Genomic DNA, 16,697 nt, shown 5'->3' with positions numbered 1-16,697 from the left:
AAACAAGTCAATCAGAGTTTGTGTTTAGCAAGATCAAGCTTAAAGGATAGTTTAAAATCCATTTATTGTTCTAAAGCATTTTTTTCCATTAACATGTTATACATTAGTGGATACTAACCATGATTCATGTAACAGTTTAGTTTGTTAACTTTTATATTATTTAACAACCAGAAGTTATTAATACAACTTTTAAAGTCTTACACAAAAAATCTTAAAACAGGCTTGGGTTCATTTTTGTATTTTTTATATAAAAACATTTTAGGCATCTCTTGAAAAAGAAATAAAGCAGGCATTTAAAGCTAGAAAACAAGTAATTCCAAATTTAGTTTGTTACAAAAGGTTTCAGCTTTATTGACAAATTATGGCAAACATATTTGACAAAATTATGGTTTCCTATTTAGAGAAGCTTACACATGGAACTTTAAGTGATTTTTTTTAACAAATACAGGTTAAAACACTGAACAACTTCAGTTAGCTACATACATACAGTAGCTGCTTGTTTTCAACCCCATTAAAACAGCATTTAAAATTAAATTTACAAACTTAATATCGAGCATCTTAATCTAAACTAACATATATTAAAAAAGACAGGTTAAAACATCTTATCTACAGCTTGATTATTGTCTGGCTCGGAAAAAAAAAAAAATTCATATTACAGTCTTTCAGCAACCCTAAACAGAAACTCAGCCTTAACTAGTATGTAGAGAGACTCAAGAGCTGTAACAGTGTCATGCTTTTTAGTTACACACAGCAATGAATACAACCAACAGAACATCATCTTTAAATAGTTTATAGACAATGCTTGCCAAAGGTTTTTTGTCTCTGTTTTTTTTTAAGTCCGTGTTATAAAATAATACTAATGCCAATGTCACGCCAATGTTATAGGAAATACAAGTAGTACATAGGATAATAATGAGCAGTAATTCCTAGGATAGAAAAGAAATGGACTATTACTTGTCTTGTTGCTGTTTATGTGGAGACCACAGGCTATTAATTGTCTTTGAGATGAGGTCACAGATGAGGAGGACCTTCAATATCTACCATAGGGGTGTTCCCTGTATCCCCCTCTGGCTGACCTTGGAGGTGGTGCCTTTAGGCTGGAACGGGTCGTGGCCCATTCTTCTTGTGCTAAAAACAGAAGAGAAAAACAAGTTTTGTAAATATCTAAAATTGAAAGAACAAAGGGATGCCGCTGCTAATGGCTGTCAAAATTCTTGAGGGTTCTGGCTGAAAGCTTTAGAAAAATGAAATGAGGATGGTGTTATCATCCACTTCTTTTTCTTCCCACAAAAAAAAACTTAGAGAAAACCAACCCACTTCTCTACACAGGAAACCTGTCTATCTTAGGAAGAAAAAAAAGCTCCTTCACTTTCAGCAGAGAATGAATAACTACTGTGTTGGCGGTACAGTCAGCTCTGGAAAAATCACTGCATTAGTCTGCCAGTTCAGAATTTATTTGATATTTTGAGTTTCTAGTATTTAAGTTAAAGCAGAAATTTGAACAGCATTTAATGCAGTTGGTACGGTAACAAGATGAGGAGTTGAATCATGAAAAGATAAGAAAGATATGTTTGATTTTTAACTTCCATTTGAGATCAAAAGAAAGAAAATAATGGAATAAAAATGTGTAGAAGTGAAGCTACCATACAAAGCAAGAGGAGATTTTACTTTGCAGTATCTTTAGAACACTTTTTCATATTTAGTAAATCAAATATGCTCAGGAAGAATAAGCTAAAAACTAAGTCCAGTTCAGTTTTTACAGTGCTTCTACAAATCATCTTCCTCCTCCCTGACATGATATTTCTGGAATTTAACCCTCCCAAAGGCACAGTTAGTAAACTCCCTACAGTTCTGGTCCAGCAGTTAAACCCAAAACTTGAATTATCTCCTAAATCAGCCAGTGGGTCATCAAATGATTTCTGGTTTTGTCTTCCACTGACTTCAACTGATCATACTTAGAGTGATTAAAGTGGAAATGCACAAGCTGCAGTGTATCATATCATGCCAGAGTGCAGCATTGCTGGTACCTTGTTTTTGCTAATGACTGCTGACCATTTAGGCCACTAAGAACATAAATATCTGTCACGAGGCAAAAACCCTAAACGGTTAAATCAGGTATCAAATATTCCTTTTGCAAAAATATGTGAGAAATGAAAATATTAAACATAAATGAAAATATAAAATGAGAAATGAAAATATAAAACATAAAAACACTGTTAAAATTCTGAAAGCTATTTCTTCTCTGCAAGATGTCTTCTCTGCAACTACTCTTCATTATCTCATTGCCTTGAGGTATGAGGGGAATAGCAGCTGTAGAGCTAAAGTGAGTTCAGGTTAGCATGTATAAAGTGGGCATCACTGGAAAAGTCTGGTAGCAGTTGATCTTGCTGTGGAACAAGAAACACTCCTACTGTGATTTTTTGGTGCACTCCATTTATTTTCTTTCTCTTTGAGTTCTTCAGGATGTTCTCTTTTTGAAAATCAGGGGTTTTATGGTCACATGAAACCAAAGTTTGCTGTGGAAAGCTACTGCTTAGAGGGTTGAGGAAGTGGCAGCCAATATGATATGGTTCTAAATCCTCAGATCTCTCATTCCTACAGGGAATAAGTTTCTGTATAGTGAATTTAAAAATCCTGCCTCTGCAGTACATACACTACACCCTTTAAAAATGTCATTTTACTGTAAATTTTTTCCAGCTTCAGTTACCCTTTGCTGAAGTGTTACTACATTTGCAGAGAGGCCCTGGGGACAAGAAAGATTTATATGAAAAAGAAATGCTTCATTTAAATAAATGAAAATGACTGAAGTAGTAAAAATATTCAGTAAATGTACAACACAAAGATAAGCAAATTTCTTGTTCCTTTTTAGTCCCCTCAACATTGTCCAGATTGAAGCATCTTCATATAAAGGTGAAATATACAGTGTTCTTGGTAGTACTCATGCAGTAAAAAATGACTTTATATTACCAACTGGAGGAAATGTCTTTTCCTTGACTGTTCCTAAAGCAAATTGCTTCTGTGACTGTACCAGCTTCTGATATGGAACAAAGAATGAATCATAATTTGTGGTACAAGCTTCTTATGCTGTTTTTTTCAGTAACATGGTGGACCTATTTCCTTGATTTCAAGCTTTAACACCATCACTGAAATACAAAGTGATAGTTGAGAGTTAACAGTTCCTGTTGATATTGCATGATAGATCCTACTATACTAACAGGTTAATCCATAGCCAAAACAGATGTGGAAGTTCTAGGACTGCAGCCTTTGACTGGGAAAACTCTGGTGTCTACCACACATCCAGCCGTAAAGGATTATATCTTTATTGTGGGGAAAGCAAGATGATAGGGAGCAGCACTGTCAAGAGTCTCTGAACTACACTGTGCCAGTTCATTACTAGATGCAGCCACACCAAAAGAGAAATCAGATTGCTAGTGGTTTTCTCCTAGAGAGGTTTTTAATGAACAACAATATACCTGCATGCTAGTCATTACAGGTTTGTTGACACGAAAGCTGCTCTTTTATGTCTTCCTTCCAGAACTCCAAGGTAACCTTTTTCTTTCAGCCCCAAGGGAAGAAAGGGAGCTCCTCAGAATGGAAATCTCTGTCTTAGGAAAAAAGCTTAAAAGACTAGAGTCCTATAGACTACCTCAGCAGTCACACAGAGATTTAGGTAGCTCCTTGGGTAGCGGAAGTTTGATTACCAGGCTGAGTTTCACTGTGAGAAGAGGAGAACAGTGAGTCTTTCTCTGAAAGACTGTGCCAAAAGAGGAAAGAAAGAGAGCCTGGACATGCTTCATCTTAAGAAAGTGACACGTATTTCATCTTAAGGAAGTGACATGTTAATGAAATGGAAACTGAGAGGCATTTCAGGTGAAGAGCAGGCAATAGATGTAGCTTTGGAGAGAGAAAGGTAATTTGGAGAACTGCGACAGACTGCCCAAGAGCTGAAGAAAGGTGCAGGGTGGTTGATGTGTTCTAACGCTGATTCCTTTTCCTTTTTTCTCATTCCTGGGAAGAAAAACCCTGTGGAGTCTGACCTTCCTCTTCCCTCGGTGACATCCAGACTTCCATCCAGTCTTTTTGCTCTAGCAGACCACACTCATTCTCTGTCCTTTTTACTTCTGACTGTCTCCAGAGCTATCAGGTGTCAAAGACTATGGTTAAAAAGAAAGCCACACAAGTGGCTTAATAACTGAGGGCAGAGGGTTCAATTTTTTCAGGAATTTGTTGTTATCGGCAACTTTGCCATTCTTATTTAAGGAGAAATATTTTATGTTTTCCTTTCAGAAACTAAAAGTGTAAGTTACTGCAGCATGATGGAAACTTAAGAGAGTTTATAGGTGAGAAATCTGAGAGTGCTTGGGCTGAAGGGTTGCTTTGGGTGTGATAGTGTCATAGCTACGTTTCTAAGAAATGTGAAAACATGGGCACAGCCCTTTTAATTACACTGCATATGTCTTCCAAACTCCTATATGCTCCTGTGAATTGGTATTTGAAGCTCACCTTTAGGATATAAAATTAATTCTTATTATCACAGGCAATCAGCACCCTTGGTTTATGCCTGATTGAATTTGTATGTTAGTGTTTTTGCACTGCTTTTTATGGTTCAGATGGACTCTTATTTACTTTACTGTGTTCACTGAGGTACAGAAATGATCCCAGTATTTATTACAGACATAACTGATACATTACTTGAGGCTGTCTTTAAAGATTATTTTTGATCAACTGCTAGGAGACTCCATAGCTCTAATCTGTTTAAATACAGAATTTTAGTTTGTTCTTTTTTTTTTTTTTTTTTTTTTTTTTTTTACTGGAGAGTCAGAATATAAAAGGATCATTTAATTTTTAATGTGAGAAATTTCTTTGAATATGGGATCAAAACAGTAACATTTATAGCACAGAGATGGGTATATATGAAGTTGTTTCTTCCTTACTGTTTTACCTATACATTATTGAAAACACAGAAAAATTCAGTGGTCTATCCATGTGGTGGTTATGATCACATGCTAAATGTCTTTAAGTAAAGATTTGAGAAAATCACATATTTTTAACTCTTCATTCAGCATTCTGCAACCTTATTATGGACTTCTACAGAACTGAATAAAAGTCTTTCAAATATGCAAAGAGGGAAAAAATGCAATATTTAAAGAGCAGATCACAATAATGGATGAGTTAAAAATAAAAATATATATTAATGACATATGATTTACATAGGAATATATTATTTCCTAATTATTTTTTATTTATAGTCATTGCTTAGTCCTGGTACTAATCAAGACCCAATCACTTTTTCCTCCCAGTAACTTATTTAACATCTGAATATTGCCCACAGCTACTGGGCACAGTTTTATGAATTTCTGGTCAATTATTTTGGAAAGGTGGCCAGGAAAAGATTAGAAAGAGCTATTCTGATTAGATAGTCAAGATGTATATAACAAGCAGTAAGTAGTGTAATGGTTCAATTTGATTTTTCATTTACCTTTTGGTGTTTTAGAAACAGAAGTTGATTTTGATTCAGAATGAAACAATTTTCTGTGAGAAAAAAAATCTTTCACTGCATACATGTGGAGAGAGCACACTGCACAGGAATTTGGATTATTAGCTCTACTCCTTGTTTTCTCAGTGACCTCAGACAATTGTTCAATATTTCGTAGTATGGCTTCCTCACTGGTAGAATGAGGCAGGGGTGTTCTGCCACATCTCCCTGGGGTGTTCTGACATGCAATTAATTGCCTGAGCAGTAAGAGAAAACTGATATAGATGTGTTGAGCAGAAGACCCAACAGAAACCAGACATAGCTTTAAAATGAGAACCCTTAGAAGGCCTTTCTTTAGACAATTCAATTTGTGCTGTATTTCTAGTAAGCCTCCATAGAAAGATGGATGGAGACAAAATACTACTTGCAAATGGTTGGAAAATTTGTCCTACAAAAGCTAATGACTGAAGCTCAACTAACTTGGACAAATGCAGTATTTCAGCCCAAAAATTCACACAGAAAAGGTAGCTGCACTTTTCTTGTGTCATAATTGGACAAGTATATATTATTTTAGACAAAACTGCAAGAACAGATTTTGGTTTTTGGTTCGTTTATTTTCTTTTTTAAGAAGAACATGTACTTTTTTCCACTCTTCTGGTCTCTTTTTGCTTATGTGCAAAGCTTGCAAATACACAGGATTTTCTGACTTGACATCTATGCATTTTATTATGTTGTGAGAAGAAGTGACTCTTTTGAATCACAAATGGTGCCTTTCTTATTTGAAATTTGTAGTTTTGAGAAGACAAGAAATGTTTTCAAAACACAGGCTCAAACCAATTAAGCTAGCTTATACCATTCTACGTACCCTTTATTTTACTAGACCTGCAGTATGAAATATATACAGCTTAAAAACGAGAAATGAATGGAAAACCTTGTGGTTTAATAGTTTACTTGCTGAACATGGCTGTAGCTCTTCAAAAAACCCACTACTGCCCCTATACTTGATAGTACCTTCTCTTCAGGAAGGCTAACAATTTAAACTGTGTGGCTGCACCAAATCTGCTTACGGATTGAGAGCTTCCCTGGCTTAAACTGGTAGTGGAGGATGCCAGAAATCCTCCAGCTGGCAGCACTGGAGTAGGTAAGTGCTTGTGCAGTCCCCTCTGCCCATCCTCTCTGCAGGTTCAGTAATGACAGTGAGAGTTGCAGTAATGACCACTGGAGAAAATGATTTCTTAGAAGGCTTCAGCCACTTCTGTAGTGAGCACCTGCCACAGACAGGGAAGGAGCAGCATCAGAACACATTGACAACTAGTTTGGGAAACTGCAATGTCAGGAGGAATAAGTCTTACCAATGTTGTTGTGAGGTGAATGTGAATGTTACAGTGTAGAAGGAGTTTTATTTTTCACTTATTTTCAGTAAAAATTAATTTTCTATTACTTTATGGTCATGCAACATGAAACATGCAGTGCTATACTGCATCTGGAATTAAATACATGCACATCAATATTACAGGACTTTTGTCTTAGATTCTCCAACTCTACAGTTCCCATGGAGCAAGACAGTGAAATTAACATTTGAAATATTACATGGGAAAGTTTTGCATGATTTACTTATTCTGTCATGGAAAATGATTTATAATTCATAAGTAATAGAGGAAGCACAGTAAGTTGCTATAAATTAAAACTAGTCTTGTGGTACATGCAATTTTTTTTTTTTATTTTCATAGCATAACTGGACTACAAAGGTTTTAGGAGATACAGACAGTTAAAAGAATGTGATGTGTTTAAATATTGGACTTTCTAAAGAATTATAGTCTAATTAAAACACTGATTTGACAAAACAGCAATAATTCTAGTATCATCCCCACATTAGTCATCATAGCTGAATGTGCTCCTTTCCCTGCAAACTTTCAAAATCACGCTTTTATGAAAATCTTAAATCTCCTCTGAGGGAATGAATGCCATTTGAGATACAGCTAAGGTGATTCCTCCAGTAAAAGAATTGTTAAAATTTTGCCGAAAATCAAGAAAATGCTTTTGTCAGTTCATTCTGTCCCACAGTAGGAGTATACTTACTGCTATCAGTAAGTATAGGAATGATTGAAATAGAAGATGAAAGGAGGGCAATTTATTTGGTGTATCTTCTGTCCATATGCAGTAGAAATCTTCAATGCCTCCTGCTTCCAGTGTAATAAAAAAATTGAGTGCTGTACAGGAAGACTCAGAAGCACTTCTGAGTTCCCAGGGCTGGGAACTGAGCATCTTCCTCATGCTCAGCAAGAGACCAGATGCCTCAATCAGCCCAAAATGAAGATGGTCATGCAGGAGCACATCACACTCCTCAGAACCATGGCACATGTAGCAAGGTTGTCAACAGGGAAAGTTTGGGGGGCATCAAGACGCAGGTGCTGCATCAATATTAGCAAACAGTGCACATCAATAGAGATGAACTGCAGAGGAAAACAGCTGACACTGAGGACCTGATATTCACAATACAGCTTCTACAGGTATTTTTCATTTCCAACTGGTTTGAGCCTCTGGAAGTGAAATCTCACAAACAGTTGGGATTGCATCTTTTGCTTTAGTTTCAAACTAAAATTTATGTACTTCGAACACACTCAGTGATGTGGAAAGAAGACCCATAAATGCAGACAACTAATAAATCTGCTTTAAAAGAACACTTCTGCTCCTGTGCTGGTGTAGAAGCACCCAGCATGTGCTAAACAGCCAGCCAGGTGCTCTGTCAAGACACCACAAAACCTCCACCACAATGGTACAATCTGTGCCTTATTGCCTCTGAGATGCCTAATTAATAATAGGGTGGATTAAGAAGTGGTTGGAAAGTTACATCCAGAGGGCAGCGGTCAATGGCTCAGAGTCCTGATGGACATGAGTGACAAGTGAGTCCATTCTGGGGCCAGTGCTATCTAACACCTTCATTAATGACAGAGGCAAAGGGATCGAGTGCACCCCCAGGCAGTCTGCAGACAACACCGACCTGAGTGGTGCTGTTGACACACCTGAAGGACAGGATGGTATCCACAGGGACAAGGACAAGCTCCAGAAGTAGCCCTGGGGAATCTCATGCACTTTAACAAGACCTGGGGCAAGGTTCTGCACCTGGGTCAGGGAAATCCCTAGTATCAGTCCAGGCTGGGGGATGAGCAGATCCAGAGCAGCCCTGATGGAAGGACCTGGGGGTAGAAGAGAGGCTGGACATGAACTGGCCTTGTACACTCATAGCCCAGAAATTCAGCTGTATCCTGGGCTGCATCAAAAGCAGTGTGGTCAGCAGGGTGAGGGAGGTGATCTTGCCCCTCTGCTCTGCTCTCGTGAGACCCCACCTGCACTGCTGCATCCAGCTCTGGAGTCCCCTGCACAAGAAGGACATCAGCCTTGGACCTGTTGGATTGAGTCCACTTAGGAGGCCACTAAGATCATCAGAGGGATGGAGCACGTCTCCTGCGAGGAAAAGCTACAAGAACTGGGATTGTTCAGCCTGTAAAAGAGAAGGCTTAAGGGTGAGCTAATTGCAGCCTTTCAGTATCTGAAGGAAACTTACATGAAAGATGGAGAGGGACTTTTTACAAAAGCATGTAGTGACAGGAGAAGGGAAAATAGCTTCAAACAGAAAGAGAGCAAGTTTAGGGTAGATATTAGGAAAAAAACTCTTTACTGTGAGGGTTGTGAAGCAATGGGACAGGCTGCCCAGAGAAGTTGTGACTGCCCTATCCAGGGCACTCAAGGCAGACTGGATGGAGCTCTGAGCAACCTGGTCCAGTGAAAGGTATCTTCATCCATGGCAGGTGGGTTGAAGCTACATGATCCTTAAGGTCCCTTCAAACTCAAATGATTTTATTATTCATTCCATGATGATTTTAAGACCCAGACACCAAGGAAGGTCTTCTTTGGTATGTTGCCGTAATATTTTCTAGGAGACACCAAATGTATACATTCAGATGATATAAATGAAAAATCCTTGCCCATTAGTAAGACTATGTTAATTAGTGTTGGTAAAGACATTGTTTGTAATCACAAGCCATGTGAAATGTAATGATGAGAATCACTGTAATGATGAGAATCATTACATCTCACTGTAATGATGAGAATCAGACCTACGTCTCTTACATCTGCAAATCAGTCACTATGAATTATTTGAGCACTTAATTCTTACATTTGAATATTTAAATGAGACTAGGCTAGAAAAAAAAATAGGGCAAGAAATCCTTAGCATGCTGAGCTTAATGAGTATTAGGACCAATGATCTACAATACCAAAGTTAATAAAAAATGAGGAATGACCTTGAATTCAACAGATGAAAAAAACCTCAGATCTCCATCTGCAGAGCAATTGGTATGAAGTGCTTTTTCAAAATTCACAAATATTTTCTATCAAATATATTCACAAATATACATTGTGACATGGCTTCATTTTACTTTGTCATTGTCATAGAGAACTTATTTCACACTAGGGTGGCAGCTCCTTGACTTTCTCTGCGACATGAGCATGTTTATGTCTTTTAATGAAGTATGAGAATTCATGTCTCCTAAGGTAACATCTCTTCAATCAAGCACTTTATCAGAATTCTAGAGGTTTGAACCCTCCATACAAGCTTTCCTCTGCTAATTTCATCATGATTTACTTACTTTTACTTGTTCAGCAGAAACTATTATTGTTATTGTAGAAAAACTTAATTTACTAGATGAAACAGTTTTAGAACAAACACAGAACGAAAAAAATAAACAATATAATAAAAGAGTAGCGGAATATTGCTGTACATTTTTAGTTGTTAGATATAAAGGTCTATAAAGAATTTGTTTGTGAAGTGCCATCTCTGTAGAGGATTACTTAGTAAACTAATTGTTATAACAATTACAAAGCTCTTATATGGAGCGATTGGCAGGGAATTATTTGTGAAACAGTTAAAGCATTTTACAACTTAAATGATGCCTTACATCAAAGGGAATTACACCAAACAGTTACATGCTCCAATTTTAATTAAAACTGGAATTATCCTAAAACCAAGTAAAATTATCCTGGAATTATCCTAAAACCTGGTTCTTTACAAGTACCTAATGCTAAACTGGAGTAGAATATGCATCAAAAAAAACATGGTCATTTAAGAAAATCTAAACAGCTGAAAATTTTTGGTGAAGACAAAAAAAAATTAAATAATGTCTTCTTAATGCAATGGCAGAACATGCAGTAAAAGCCTTGCAAGCTTCTCCTGAAAAGCAGCAGTAATGTGACTGGAGTTCATTTATGTCTCCCTTCTTTGTGCAGGTGGCAAGCTACAGATTAAACTTTCTAAGTCATGCCTAAGGCCTTTGGCAGATGGTGTTATCCTAATTTAATTGTGGCGGTTTAGGAGGTTATAGACTTCAACGTATCCTTTCACTCTCTATCTAGGGTTTCTTTTTCAGTAGTAGCAACAAGAAGTCTGAGTGTACTGGTCTCTCAGATACTGCAGTTCATGACCTGACATAAAAACATAATGGCCATAATTTTCAGTTAATACACTAGGCAGGATATGCACCAGGCTGTGAACTGTGGCATCTGACAAGAGGCACACTCTCACTACTGTGGCAGTCTCCCTTTGGAAGCAGGGGCAAAAGACTCTTGAACCTTCTGCAGCAGCAACTGGCAGAGCTCACTGCTGGAGTCTCCAGCCTTTGGGAGAGCTAAGATAGAAAAAGCCACTGATAAACAAAGTTTGGAATGCTCTGATCAGCACAAGGGCAAAACAGGATTCAGATGAAAAAACAGTGAAGCAGGTCAGATGTAATGAATACAGCTTCTTGGTTATGCCTTGCCTGCAAGTCATATATTCTTCTCTGTTATCTCTCTAATGTGGCCTAACACAACACAGCACTTGAATCAAGAATGCTGCTTCCTCTAAAAACAAAAAACAGGGAAAAGGAGAAAGAAATGAGGACATGAACTGATAACAAAGGGCTTTTTATTTACAGTGGTCCTTTCCAGGGAAGATGCTTTTTGGAGGTGGGCATGACATTACATATGGGCAGGAAAGATTCTTAGTTACCAAATTTTAGGTCTATGTTTTATCCTAATGTATTTGTAAGACAAATCATTAAATTCATGTTTTCACTAGATATCTCTTCAGATGACAACAGTGCCAGAAGGGAAACCACAAAATTACTAACGCATGATGAGAGCAAAGAATATAAACCTTTTGTTCATAAATTAATCCGATTTCATGCCTTCTCCTTTAAAACATAAGCATCAAGTGAACATGACACCGTTACCCTAGTTTAGACTTATCTGCAGGTACCAAAACCTTCTGTGACAGAAGTATCATGTTTGTTGAGTGTGATTAGAGGTGAGGATGCTTTACATTTTTGAAAGTTTGTACAGTACTTTAAATGACTGGCCTTTTATTTTTAAACTGCCTTCTAAAAATATTTCTTTTCAACTCACATGAAGAAGCCTATAATGGGTTACATTCCCAAGATTTTCAAGCATATGTCCTAAATTTATGTTCCTCAGCCTAGAACAGCGATCCTCAAAATTCTCTAGCACTAGGTGTATAATCCTGATCTTATAAAAAATTTGTAGGAATCTCATAGTTCCTGAGTACTCTATTTCCATATGCTCAGAGAGTGCTGCAGGGAATTCTTTGAAATGTCTCTCCTTTGATCCTTCTGAGAGACTGCGTGACAAGCATGTCAAATCACAACACAGCTTAAGTGTCTAACTTCATGAGGGGTTGTGTACTGCAAATTTTCATTCATGGAACATCCCTTAGTCATGGAAAACAGTGTGATTTTACATACATCCCTGATCTTCCTATTGTCTTGGGAGATGCCTTGGCTGGATTTGGAGGGGATGGAATTCTTTCGGACCTTCAAAAAAGAAACTGAGCAAGGAGTTAAGGCAGTTAAGTTATGGATCTTACAGCAGTGAATACTGTTTAGGAATCCATCTTGCCCAGCTTATGACAAGTGACTTAGATTCCTCCTTGTTTAGTACTTCCATCTAATCAAAGAGATGTGAACTTCCTGAGAATTAAATGGTGTTCAGGTGGGCTCTGCTCTGAAACACCCCTCTAATTTTTGGAACCATACTGTGAAAAATCCATAAATACATAAATCTTATGATCTTCTGAGGAAACAGTTTCCCCAATCAGAGTTCTCCACAAGTTCTTTTAAAAGAAGAACCCATGAGACGTAAACCACCTGCTACTTCTCAGGAGTATAGATAGCAAGAAAAGTCATAGCAGGCAGCTTATATAGGAGTACTATTGTGCTCTATACTTAAGAAGCTACAGAAACTCTATTTTATACTTTAAAAAGATTGTAAGTATGAAGTAACATTACTGTTTCGTTGAATCTACTTCACGAAAATGAAAGAAAACCTTCTCAGGATTGAAAACCATCCTCCCTAAAGGTAAATTGGGAGCAAGAGGAAGCATGGAAGAAAGCAAAAAAAAAAAAAAAAACAAGCTAGTAAATTTTTGATAATTCGGGTATTGTTATTGAAAATTATAGGGGAGAAAAGATAAGTCATTGCACAAAACACCTAAGAGTTGACAACAGGACTTTATTTATGTACCACTTGTCTGTGGTCATATTCAGAGTTTGGGAGAATTTTGAATTACAGAGGTGTGCCAGAAAGAATTGTAAAGGAGGAATATAGCCTTCTTATGGAAGACAAAACAAGGTGTGAAATTGAACTCAAATGAAAGAAAAACTTAATTTCTGCAGGATGGTGAAAAATGAAAGGGGTAGCTGATTGAATGCAGTGGGATGGATTTAGGAGACTCACACTGAGTTACAAAACATCCTGAAAAAGTAGAGAACTGGAAACAGAGAGTTAAGGTAAAGTTAGGTGAGGATGAGAGGGGGTGATAGATCAGAATCAGAGAGAACATCAGTGTATGCAGAAAGAACTCAGAAACTGAGGAAGTTAAGCATATATTCTATAGCTCTATAGCTCTGTGTACTCAGATTATCTCCTCAGTTAAATAGTGGTGACTTGGGAATGACAGAAGTTCCTGAACATATTTCCAGGGCATGAAATTGGCAAATTTACTAATCTCCTAAAGACCAAGAGTTGCATAAACAGTTATATAAAAATGTAACTGCTATCAGAAAGTAGCAAAATTGCAATGTGAAATATTATTCAACTTTAAGTTTATTCCAGGTTATTATAACACAGATCTTTGTATGCAAATGCCAACTCAGAAAATAGTTCTACAAAAATCAAAGCAAGTCCACAGTTATGAGCCATGTATTTTAAGTCTAGCAAAGGAAACCCAGGCGTATTGGGTTTGTTTCAGCTGCTGAAAGGAAAACAAAAAAGAAGGAGCTTCATGCAGAGCATAAACTTAGCCATGATGCCACTCTGTGAACACTTTGTAAGCCTTAGCTAATTAGTCCATTCAAAATCCCTGCTGGGAAAACAAGTAATATTCTTCTAGTTTTACAAATGAGGGATTGGAAGGAAAGTGACACTGCTTTAAATGTCTTGCCCAAACACATGGAGATTCAGCATGGTGGAGTGTAATTAAAAGTTAAACAGTGAGTAATTCTTACTGCTGAGCTCAGATTATTCTTTTCTGTATTGCCTAAAAGCTTAGCAGTGCATTCAGGACAGCAGTGGAAAGGGGATCTGTAGATGGGAGGAAGGATCTTCCACTACAGCTATTAAAAATGTATGTGCAAAAAGGAAACAAAACAAAGGGTAACTGAACCACTCACACTGATATGGATAAGCTATTATTATTACTTGCCTAGCATTGAAAATGTGCTTGACTGCACATTGTATCATCCAAATATATTGCGAGAACAGATTGTACAAAAAAATAAGTTATTTCTGATTATGCAATGCAATCATTTTGACAACATCTCACTTATGTCTATTTCTGTACCAATACAAAGGAAACTGCAAGTTAGCATTAGTGGCATTTGCTTCACAGCTGCATGAATAAAATTATTTATTTCAAGCAGCAACCCTTATATAACCCCTTAGTGTAACTTCCATTTGCAGCATCATTTCCAGCAGCTCTCATTTTCACAATGCTGTGGAAGTCACTATGTAGACTTAGGATACTTCAGAAGCAGGAAATCAGGCATGAAAGCTCTGCTGAATATTAGGGTTACTTTTTAAGCTGACTTGTTATTTCAGTGAAAATCTCTGAGTGAGATTCACTGTGCCACCTGATACAATGTACTGATAATTATTAATAGGAAAACATGGTCTAGACTCCACTTATTGAAATATATCACTAATAGCAAAAAACAGATCTCGAAAATGGTTTGTACTCATGGGAGCTACACTTCTCTTCCTTTCATGTCCCCCATACCCATGAAGTGGAACTGTTCCAGCTCAGACACAGACTTGGTGGGCAAGTGCAAAGACTACAGCCCTCCCTCTACTCATACGGCCTAGTGTGGCATGAGATGCTCCTTTATCTTGGTGGAGGAGGGGTTCCCATGGTGATAAGCACCCTCTCCTTCTTTCCACTTTGATTAAGTATATATTTCTAAATCTCACAAACCTTGCTAGTTGAAATGATGCACATGTCAACAGAAGATGCACAGTATTGTTGGCAAATCAAGCAGACTGAAATTTAACACTGGGAAAGATATTCAAACACCAATAGAAACTTTCGTGTTGCTGTTAAACTGACCTGTGACTGTGAGTAACTGGCTTTGTAATTTTGATTGAAATTCATCAGCCCAGTTTTCTGGTCCTATGTCAAAACTCACCCTGAAGTTACACAAATCTATTTTGTTTGGTCTTTGTAAAATGAGAGAAATAAAGAAAAGTGTATGGAAGTAATTTCTGAATTGCCAGTGACAGATATTTTCATTTGATTTCACACATTTGCAGAAGATAGAAGAGACCTTACCGTAGCTGTCATAAGCCTCTTCACTTGTTCCGTGACCATAGTCATAATATTCAGGCACACTGTAACAGATTCAGATAGCCATGTCACTATTATCATGGGTGACCAACTCAAAACAAAAACACAGCTCACAAAATAAAAGCCATTTTAACACTGACATCATAGCCTAGTCCAGCCAGTTTCAGGCATAGGGAATATTTAAAGATATGAAATAAAATGTATCAGCGACAATAAAAGCTATTGTACAGTACATAACATTTCTTACCTACTCAGCATAAAAACCAAATTTGATTCTAAATATGTAAACCTGGAGATATGACAAAGACAGAGAGAAATTCTATCTGCAAAAATGAGGTCTGAAAAAAGACCACTGTATCATCCACTGTTGTTAAACCAACAAAAAGGGTGTCATCCTCATTTACCTGTAATTCTAAACATTTATGTGTTACCAAACTCAGCGTGGTTTGTTTTCACAAAGTTGACTGTACTGTATGGTGTGGAACCTATAAACTACTTAATTTTACCAAAAACACTGACAGGTTTCCAGCTTTGATCCTGAAGAGGAAGCGTGCTCCCACTGCCTGTAGAGAGAAATTTGATTCTCCACAGCCTTTTTCCTTATGTAGCTATTGGACACCCATGGAAGGTTTTATACAGTGATCAATAAAACAAAAAACTGAAATAAAAATGAGGGTCTATGAGTGCAAAATCACACTTAACAGTCTCAAACTCACTTTTTCATTGTTTTCAAAAATTATGTATAGCCATATTAACATGTTATCAAAATATTTTAGATAATAGTTACATCCTGATAATCAGCAATTCCCAGCTATTACGTGGAGTGGCATTCAGAAAAATGCAGCCTCTGAGACATAATTAAATGGAAAGGGAATTATTCACATTTTTGCTTCACTGCTGTTATTATTTATAATTTGCATTGTGTTTTTAGTACCTGGCACCAAATTCAAGATCAGGCTACTTCTATTCTCAGGTAACAGGTAAGCATACAAGAATCAGTCTCTGCCCAGAAAAAATCTGCAAACTCCATGAAGTCCACTAGATTGTATTTCTTCAATCTGCAGTGAACCAAACAGAAAATCTAACACTTTCTGTGTTGATAGTTTTTAGTTGTTGTTACTTCTGCTTCTTCTTCCCTGGACACTGTGAGACAGACTCTTGCAAAATGAACAGAAGCAGGCAAGAAGCTCAATATTGCTATAATCATAACATTATTGCTCAGGCCATTTTCCATATTGGATTATTGTTTCAAAAATATTAGTTTACACTTGAGAGAGAAGCTTATTTGACAGTGGAGTGCAAGTAGAAATATTTCAGAAGTGCAATAGA

The 16,697-nt window shown here is 37.1% G+C and overlaps 1 protein-coding gene across 13 annotated transcripts in view; it reads right to left on the bottom strand.

Moving 5' to 3' along the window:
- KHDRBS2 (KH RNA binding domain containing, signal transduction associated 2) overlaps positions 1–16,697 on the bottom strand; it is a 359,384-nt gene that overhangs the window by 47,280 nt on the left and 295,407 nt on the right. For 7 of the 13 annotated variants that reach the window (XR_008429897.1, XR_008429895.1, XR_008429898.1 and 4 more), the window contains exons 8-9: positions 15,354–15,412; positions 955–1,128 (exon numbers count right to left, since the gene is read on the bottom strand). Coding sequence is in view for 4 of the 13 variants with exons in the window: in XM_053938155.1 (XP_053794130.1) it covers positions 1,031–1,128; positions 15,354–15,412 (157 nt within the window). In the remaining 9 variants the exon portion in view is untranslated. Of the gene's footprint in view, positions 1–39; positions 1,129–6,128; positions 6,745–15,353; positions 15,413–16,697 lie in introns of those variants that run through there. The other 6 variants (XR_008429902.1, XR_008429903.1, XM_053938158.1 and 3 more) reach the window with 3 other exon arrangements.

The sequence above is a fragment of the Vidua chalybeata genome, chromosome 3 (genome assembly GCF_026979565.1).
Source record: "Vidua chalybeata isolate OUT-0048 chromosome 3, bVidCha1 merged haplotype, whole genome shotgun sequence".
Classification (NCBI taxonomy): domain Eukaryota; kingdom Metazoa; phylum Chordata; class Aves; order Passeriformes; family Viduidae; genus Vidua; species Vidua chalybeata.
Note: the sequence above shows the minus strand (reverse complement) of the source record. Positions and strands in the feature narration are given on the sequence as shown.